Source organism: Physeter macrocephalus, chromosome 4 (assembly GCF_002837175.3).
Source record: "Physeter macrocephalus isolate SW-GA chromosome 4, ASM283717v5, whole genome shotgun sequence".
Lineage (NCBI taxonomy): Eukaryota > Metazoa > Chordata > Mammalia > Artiodactyla > Physeteridae > Physeter > Physeter macrocephalus.
The window spans coordinates 40,940,336-40,950,404 of NC_041217.1; the positions used below are offsets into that span (position 1 = coordinate 40,940,336).

The 10,069-nt window shown below is 37.7% G+C and overlaps 1 protein-coding gene across 9 annotated transcripts in view; it reads right to left on the reverse strand.

Annotated features, from left to right (window-relative positions):
• The window catches only part of ZC3H11A (zinc finger CCCH-type containing 11A), a 43,834-nt gene that overhangs the window by 23,826 nt on the left and 9,939 nt on the right, over nt 1-10,069 (reverse strand). For all 9 annotated transcript variants that reach the window (XM_007111021.3, XM_024133862.3, XM_028488559.2 and 6 more), the window contains 2 exons: nt 5,737-5,935; nt 4,502-4,621 (listed from right to left, as the gene is read on the reverse strand). In XM_007111021.3, the coding sequence (XP_007111083.2) occupies nt 4,502-4,621; nt 5,737-5,790 (174 nt within the window). In that variant the 5' untranslated portion in view covers nt 5,791-5,935. The remainder of the gene's footprint in view (nt 1-4,501; nt 4,622-5,736; nt 5,936-10,069) is intronic.

Here is a 10,069-nt window from a genome sequence, read left to right on the forward strand (position 1 = left end):
TTGGGCCCGTGAGCCATGGCCGCTGAGCCTGCGCGTCCGGAGCCTGTGCTCCGCAATGGGAGAGGCTCACAACAGTGAGAAGCCCACGTTCCGCAAACAAAAACAAAAACAAAAAACAAAAACAAAAACCTGTAGAATGTATTGATTCACACTTAAAAGAAAGTTGTTCCATATAATTCTATACATTTTCACTTAGCAACACATCCTCCATAGTAACATTCTCCTATATGATTACTCCTTTAACTTTTTAATAGTAACATAGCACATGGTCCAAAGATATACAGTTAATGCTCACATTATTTAATTAGCAAATACTGAACCATTCTGCTCAAGGAAACAGAGTTGGGTTCCTGAAAGCTCCTGGTCACATTTTCATCAAGTGATCAATACATAATCTTGTTTTATGTGTGTCTGTGTTTAAAGACACCTTATTTAATAAATATCATTGGGGACTTCCCTGGTGGCGCAGTGGTTAAGAATCCACCTGCCAATGTAGGGGACACAGGTTCAATCCCTGGTCTAGGAAGATACCACATGCTGCGGAGAAACTAAGCCCATGTGCTACAACTACTGAAGACCGCATGCCCTAGAGCCCGTGCACCACAACTACTGAAGCCCGTGCACTCCAGGGCCTGCGTGCCACAACTACTGAGCCAATGTGCTGCAACTACTGAAGCCTGCGTGCCTAGAGCCAGTGCTCCACAACGAGAAGCCACCACAATGAGAAGCCCGCACACCGCAATGAAGAGTAGCCCCCACTTGCTGCAACTAGAGAAAGCCTGTGCATGGCAACGAAGACCCAATGCAGCCAAAAATAAATAAAATTTTAATAAATAAATATCATTGATTCATTAACATTGAACTCAAGGTCAACAGCGCTGTAACTCACACCTGAATGAAGCTTATCGAACACTCGTGTTTTCTACACAAGGCACGTAAGAGCTTTCTTGCACTTAGGGACATTACATACAGCACTTCAGCACTATACTTGGGGGCCATTTAAAACAGCAAAATCACAAACAAAAAGCACAAAAATGCAAACAAACATGGCACTAAATAGATCATGAAGAGGACATTTGTACTGATTTTGGGGTTACAAATAAATTTTAGCATATATACAAATTTGCAAATATGGAACCCATGAATAATGAAAGTCGATACATCTAGAAAGGGGGGTATACAGTAAAACGACTCCTTACCATTCCCGTCTCCACTCTCCTATAGCCATTGTTGTTAGGTTTCTCCTTTATACTTCCAGAGATATTTAAAATGCATATACGAGCGAAAAACAAATATAAATTCTTTTCCTTACCTTTTTTTTAAACACAAATGGCAGTCTATTACACACTTTATTCTGTCCTTTGCTTTTTCAGTGACACTATATCCTGATCTTTTCATATAAATAAATAAGTAGTATCCCTTTAAAATTTTTTGGTAACAGCTGCCCAGCACTCCACTGTATGAATGTAATAAAATTATTTAAATGAAGGTTCGGTTGTTTCATACACTGTACATGTTACAAATTATGTTACAATGAGTAATTCTGCATAGATCTCATTTTGCACATGAGTACAGATGAGACAAAGGTACAAGCAGTTAGTAGTTTTGAAAGATGCAGCCAAACAAGCCTCTGTGCAAAAAAGAGTTATTAACAGAGTAGCCCTAAGCCTGCAGTCCTCAGATAGCCTGCTTGTAAGGCTGGCCCTTTCCTGGCATGTGGGAAATTGGCTCTTAGAATGCTCCTGGTCAGTTAACTGATCACTGTGCCTAGACTGTTCATGCAAACAATATGGCTTATGCTGAACACCTGACATCCTTCTAGGAGACTAGAGTTTTGATATGTGTTAGGTAGAGGGTGCCTATGTGACCAGCCCCAATAAAAAAATCTGGATGCTGATCGAATGGGCTTCCCTGGGCAAAAACACCCCACACATTTTGCTGCATTTTCACCACTGGGGGAAGTGTATGTTCTTTGTGACCCCTTATGGGAGGGAAAGATAATAAAAGAAGCCCACACATGGATTCCTCCAGACGCTGTGTTTTTTTCTTTTATGATCAGTATATCCTTACTATGTCACTGTAATAAATCTTAGCCATGAATAAACCATATGCCAAGTCCCATGAGTTTTTTAGAAAATCTCCAAACGCAGATGTTCTTAGTGACTGATACACCTTTCCTAGGAGTTGTGCCAGTTTATACTCTGCTCACAATGTTACAACATGATTTTTCGAAAGTTCCAGAGTATTTCTTTTTCTGAATGTATTTAGTGAATTCCCTATTTGGAAGACAGCATAGAATGTAGTTGAGAGACCATAAATCTGAAACCAGAATGGAGTAGTTATATAACCACAGGCATACAAATTGCATATTTAGTCTCTTTCTTCTTTCCCCACCCCCTCTCAAACAATTCAGTCCAAAGTCATTAGGTGAAGCTGAGAGAGGTAGGCATTCATGTTGGGAGAGGGAAGGGCAAGTGGCCCAGAGCAAGGTGTTGGAGGCTGACTGAGATGAGGAAGGTATCCACGTGACAAGGTGGAACCGGCATAGGGTGTCAGGGTTAGTAAGACATTTGTGTAGGAGGATGGCCTGGCACAAGGTTGGCGCCTGAGAAGGGTGAGCAAGGCTTTTATGCAGAAGGGATCCTAATGTAGGGTGAGGAGGGTATACTCATGGAGTGTCAGCCTAGAATGGGCATCAAAGATCAAGTGGGGTGAGGAAGGAAGGCTCTTCTGAGTGGGTCCTGGTACAGTTAGAGAATGAGCAGGGTGAGGAAAACAAGCACCTCACATGGGAGGGCTGCCCAACACAGAGTATCAAAGCCCAAGGATGTGAAAAAGGCATCCATGAGGTCCGGAGCAGGGTGAGGAAGGAGTCCTCACAGTGGAGCAAGGTGGGAGGCCTGCCCTGGTACAGGATGTCAGAATCGAAACAAGGTGAGAAAGACTTCCTGTGCAGGAGCAGCCTCATGTGACACCAGAGCCTGAGAGGAAGAAATAGGCTGTGATACACTGTCTAGTTTACATAACTAGGGGACTGATCAAATAAGATTAAGAACAATGGAAATCAAGTTTTGGAGAAGAGAGTTACAAGTATGAATAAGGAGAAGCCTAGACAAAACACTGTAGTGTTGGTAAATTGGAAGGATCTATGTGAACTCATGATTTTCAATACATAAAGTAATAAACAATGATATAAATGTATGTATATACATTTATATATTCCTCTGTTCTGTCCACTGCATGCCTGGAAGCAGTGACACTCCAGGAGCAGTTACACTAGAAGGAACCAAGGCTCCTTGCAGAAATGGCTGATTCCACAACTGGAGGAGGAAAAGTACCAGATGAACCTGGATAATCTTGTTAGGCCACAAAGTGAAGACGTGTTCAAAGAATGATGGAAACATCAAAAAGATACAAAAACCAGCTTTAAGGTCTCTTACTGGCCCAAACTGAGTCAACCTGAGGATAAAAAATGATAGTAGTGACATATAACACATTGAATAAAATAGGAAACCATGAGTTCACACATAAAAAGCTAGAAAAAAGACCTTGAGAATTTGATGAGGAATGGGATAATTACAAGGTCTCCAAGTTCCTCTCCACAAAATACTTACTAAATACCAAAAGGAAAACTTTATAGTAAGCAATCTGGTGGATACCACCTTAATGAAGTGATCAAAGTTAACAACACCAGTAATGGGATAATTAAAATTGTATGCCACCCAATGGTAAGCAATGAGAAGAATATCACCTCTGTGATATTCCTGCCCAATATACATGACCTGAATTTAGTAATGAGAAAATATCAGATAAACCCAAATTGAGGAACACTCTACAGAATAACTGTCCTAAAACTACCAAAAATGTCAAGGCCAATGAAAGGCAAGAAAAGACTAACTGTTCTAGACAGAAGGAGACTGAAGAGTTATGGCAACTATATGCAACACTTGATTCTGGACTCACTCCTACTGCAATAAAGGACATCACTAGTACAATGGCAAAACTTGAATGGGATCTGAGGATTCAATGAAAATAATACATATATGTAAATTTTCTAATTTTGATGGTTGTATCACAGTTATGTAAGAGAGTATCTTTCGTGTTTGTAGGAAACAGTCATGAAACTATTTGGAAGTGATAGGAAATGTCAGTAATTTACCCCTAAATGGCTTAGAAGAAAGTTTTATAATACTGTACTTGCAACTTTTCTCTAAGTTCAGATTGCTTTAAAATAAACATAGAAATATAAATACTCCCCAAATATACATATATAATTTTTACACTTTGGACAGATTACCAAACCACCTTTAAGAAATATGATACCAATTCATACCACATAACATCTAGATATTAAGTGAACATTTTAATGAGAGAAATTTCACTAAGCCATTAAAAAAATTTAACCCACATGTTATATGAAATGTTGTTTTTTACCCCCATATTTTTTTATTGGCCCATCAGGACACAAGACTACTTACTATAATACAAACTGAAAACTTACATCAATCTCCATGTGCCGAAACCTGCACACCTGTCGAAAACAGCGCCCTTCCTGCCATAATGTGCAAACAGTTTCATTTCCTAATGCAGCTTCACAATGACGGAATGGACAGCTGTCACCCTGTAAACAAAGAGAATAATACAGAAAAGAACTGTGGTACCAAACTAGATCCCAGGCAAAATGTTCACTGTACATTTCTTGGTATCTAGACAAACACAAAGGAGTAAGGAGAGACAGGTAAAGTAGAAAACAACTGAGATGAGATGACACGAACAATCTGAGGTCAACAATTTTTAATTTACTAAAACCTATTTCTTGACAGCATCCTATATCTGATCTGACAACATGAATGACACAAGCTGAGAGATGGGCCTGAAAAAGACAAGTGGGAGTATTAGGTACTCTTTAAAAATATATTTTACTGGTAATCTTCAAAACCATTTCATACATCCTGACTTGTGTAACTAGCTTTTAATGGAAAATTAGAAAGTAAGTTAATAGATCAGAATTTAAGTATAATTCCATACTTCACTATGTATTTCATACCGTTAATATCTGAAACAAAATGCTACTGTTATGCAACTTGCTATATAAAATCAAAGCTTTGCTCAAAACTGACAATTTTAAACATAGCACCCATATGATTTAAGAAAAATTTTTGAAAAATACACATGTATAGAATTAGTCATAAAGGAACAACAGAAAATAGCAGACAGATCTAAATGGAGCTATAGAAGAATCAAGCTGAAAAACAGGAAGCTCTGACAAAGAAAAAGCAATAAAGCTGCAAAAGCTTATTTAGAAAAGTGGCTTTAGTATTCAGAAGGAAATCTGAAGCAAGAAGTCAAATTCAACCCACAACAATTTCTACAAGTACAATACAACCCACCCAGTCATTTAACACAAAGTAAATAAAAGCAAAGTTGGCCAGCCACAGTTAAAGTGTTCCTAATTCCAAAAGCACCCTGAACAGATTAATTACAGCTAGAAGAACACTGAATGATGATTAAATGCTATGAACCTTTTTATTTTGGGAGAATATGGAGAACATAAAATGAAGAGAAAAAAATGATGAAGAATGAATTCCCTTAGGAATGCTACCCTTTACTAAAAACTGACAGCAGATAATAAATAGCTGAGCAAAACATAAAGATGACCTGGTATATTGGGAAAATCTTATCCAAATTTATTAGGGAAATCATAGAAAGAAATGATTTAGAGATGCCAATTCTTACTTTAGTACACGTAGAATAGAAAAAAAAATAGCAGTCTTCTCCTTGATTAGGCATGCTGAGTAGATCCTCAGATGAATATTGGCTTCTTGAAAACAAGCCACTGCTTCCTCAAGGCGAGGACCAGCTCCAAGTCCTCTTGAAATGGGTTTAATCTTCCAAAAGACAACTCAATCACAGAAATCGTCTTTTAAATGTAATCCTAAAATGAGAAGACAATGAACGAAAGTATTTCAGGTAAATTCTTCCAACTTTCTCCTCCAAATCACCTTGACCAATGAGATCACATTGTTAAAACCAAATTTTAATTGTATTAATATGTCTAAATTGCCTATAACACAGCCTTATGAAAACTGATTCACATTTTATTATGATGTGAATGTTGTACATTCTCATCTACTATGTAAAAGTTTTGTTAAGAATAGCCATGCTTCTTTCTTTTGCACTGTCTATGGTGCTTCAGCATAAATTAGGTAAGCACTGCACCCTCTATAAATGATCTGCAGTTTAGATTATTAATGGGACTTGGATTATTTTACACAAGATAATTTGCTAAATCTACATTTCTGACAAACCAGATTTTTTTTCAGCTAACAGAAGTTCTAATATTTTCACAAGCATTTTTGTTATTTCAAAAGTATATAAGTATGTGGAAAAAACTATCTCACTAGAAAAATTGGTGAAAAATTACCCCTGAAAAATCTGTAGAGCTAGTTAATATAATTAAGATGGACAAAGAGCTGCACACCAATTGCAAACAAGGAGCAAAAGAAGTTCTCAGGGCTTGACCCATAAAACAGTGCTTATACAAAATGACCAATATTCCCTCCCACCTCAGTCCCTGCCATACCCTGCCCCCCGCCCCCGCACTAAAGGGTTCAAGAAAGAAAGCTTCTAGAGAAGTAAAAATACATGATAAGAGCACAAGCCAGAATTTGGAAGGGGTTTCTACAAACTCCTACATCAGAAGATCGGGTTTCAGAAACACTGATCTAGGGACTTCCCTGGTGGTCCAGCGGTTAAGACTCTGTGCTTCCATTGCACGGGGCGTGCAGTCGATCCCTGGTCGGGGAAGTTCCACATGCTGAGAGGTGCGGCCAGAAACAACAACAACAACAGAAACATTGATCTACAATTTGAAAGCAGCTGAATCAAATTCCTTCATATTTCCCACTAACAATTCCTAATCCAAGAATAGCAGGCCATGACAAAAACCAGCCTTTAAGTCAGAAGGTTAGAAGAGTTATGTTACTAAACATATCTTCAAAATGTACATACCCTATGACTTCCGATTCCATTTCTAAAATTTATCCTGAGATTAATATTCAACAAATATGCAAAATAATAATGCATAAGAAAGTTCATCACCATCTTCTTCTAATAATGAAAAACCACCTAGAAACCTAAGTGTTCAAAAACCGATGCATCTATAAGCCAAGGAATGACACGGATTGCCAGCAAACACCAGAAGCTAGAAGAAGCAAGGAACGATCATTTCCCTACAGGTTTCAGAGAGAGCATGACCCTGCCAACACCTTTTCAGACTTCTGGACTCTATAACTGTGAGATAATAAATTTCTGTTGGTTTAAGACATACAGTTTGTGGTACTTTGTTATGGAAGTCCTAGGAAACTAACACAGATTACAAATATAGTCAACTAAACTTTGACAAAGGAGCAAGGCAATTTCAATGGAGAAAGGATAGTCTTTTCAATAAACACTCCTGGAAGAAGTGGACAAAAGATCGAAACAGACACCTCACCAAAGAAAACGTATGTATGACAAACAAGCATATGAAAAGATACTCAACATCACAGGAAATTGCAAATTCCTTTTAGAACAGCTAAAATCCAAAAACATACCACCAAATGCTGGTGAAGATGAGTAGCAGGAAGAAGTCTACAAGAACACAGACCAAAATGTTAGCAGTAGCTATGGCCACGGTAGTAGAATTACAGGTGGCTACTGATTATTTTGTTTTATGCTGAGAATAACATTAAGTTTTCTAATATAATGCAACACAGACATAAAAAATTTAAGTTTGCCCTAACCGACCTGACCATCACTGATCCACGAACGACTGGACCTTTAATAGCACCTCACCAATCCACTACCAGGATTCCTCTGACCGCAAACACAGGGAATGCATTCCGCCTTCTAGGGTACACCAAAAGGTAACTTTAAAAATTGGGGGGGAGGGGGACATTCCCTGGTGGTCCAGTGGTTAAGACTCCACGCTCCCAATGCAGGGGGCCCAAGTCCGATCCCTGGTCAGGGAACTAGATCCCACAGGCTGCAACTAAGACCCAGTGTGGCCAAATAAATAAATAAATATTTAAAAACTGGCAGGAGGGAGGGAATTCCTTCGTGGTCCAGTGGTTAGAACTCGGCGCTTTCACTGTCATGGCCTGGGTTCAATCCCTGGTGAGAGAACTGAGATCCCGCAAGCAGAACGGAGAAAAGAAAGAAAGAAAGAGAAAGGAAGGAAGGAAGAAAAGAAAGGAAAGAAAATTGGGGGGAGGGATAAATTAGGAGTTTGGGATTAACATATACACACTACTACATATAAAATAATCAACAAGGACCTACTGTATAACACAGTATATTACAATATTCTGTAATAACCTATACGGGAAAAGAATCTGAAAAAGAATGGATATACATATATGCATAACTGAATCACTCTGCTGTACACCTGAAACTAACACAGCACTGTAAATCAACTATACTCCAATATAAAATAAAAATTAAATTTAAAAAAATTGCCTCAAATGGGATCGATGAACATTCAAATAATTACAATGCCCCGTGCAATAAGGAAAAGTATTCATCAGAAAAGAATGAAAAATTTTTACGACAGAAAACCTTTTTTATAAACGAAAAAGAAGGCTTAAGAGGTCAATTTCATTCCTGAAATCAACATCCCAAAGAACACTGTGAAACTGTTGCTGGTTTCAGGAAGACTCCTACATACTAATCAAACAACAAAATGGAATTTATGAAATAGCAACAAGATAGCATGAATTGTACTTTTTTCCCCCAGTTTTTTCAAATTAGGTTCTGCAAAACACCCTCAGAGGTAGGCAAGGCATGGAGAGATTGAATCCTGAGTAGATGTGTACCACCTTACTAATGTTTACACAGAACAGTTCCTTCATATATTTGTTTTACACACTGAACTTCTATAACTTGCACTAGCAGGGAAAAAAGGATATAACTGCTATGTAAGAAAATAACCCCAAAAAATGTAGAGGTAAAAAACTGGCAGTAATTAATACTACCCCAAACAAAAATCTAAAACTAAGACAGCATATTCCTTTTTTTAAAAGGAAAAAAAAAAAGTACCCAGGATAAAGAAAAACCTGAAAAAGAGATTTAAGTAGAAGGAATAGATAAATAATAAACATTGATGAAAAACACAACAGAATTATGGGATATCACTGTCAGGACATCTCCCAGAATGCAAAAAGATGTCAACATGAGAGAAAAGATATATAACATGGAAATAATTCCAGAAGATTCAATTTCTACACAATGAAAATTCTACAAGGAAGGAATGGAATTAGTAGAGATAATAAAATAACAATACAAGAAATTTCCCTAAACTGGATGAACTTGAGTCTTTTAACTAAAGGGTTCATCAAATGCCAGGCAGAAATTTTCTTTAAAGACATCCTTACTATACCATATACGGTGAAATTTTTGAATTCCAATGGTAAAGACAGAATCATACAGGCTTCTAGGAAAAAGCAGACTGATGACAAAGGAAAGAAAATCAGACTTGACACTTGACTTCTCATATGAATCTCTAAAATGCCAAAAGACAAAATATCCAGAATTTAAAGGAGAAATTATGACCTTAAGATTTAGCCTTTCAAACTACATTTCCTTGGAAGAAGTTTTTGGAGAAGTCCCTAAAAGTATATACCATCTATGTACTCCATGTATTCTTTTAAAAATTACTGAAGGAAGTAGTCTAACTTCAGAAAAAAAAAATTTAGAAAAAATAACTAAATAATAGTAGAAAAAGAACAAAACAATGAAAAGGCACTATTTCATTGTTTTTTAAAACAACTACTTGGGGTATCTGATTTATGATATAGCTGATAAATCCTAAATAAAGCAAAGTGAACCACAGTATATAGAAAGAGTAACAAAACATGATCAAAGGGGCTTCCCTGGTGGCACAGTGGTTAAGAATCTGCCTGCCAATGCAGGGGACACAGGTTCAAGCCCTGGTCTGGGAAGATCCCACATACAGCGGAGCAACTAAGCCTGTGAGCTACAACTACTGAGCCTGCACTCTAGAGCCCGTGAGCCACAACTACTGAAGCCT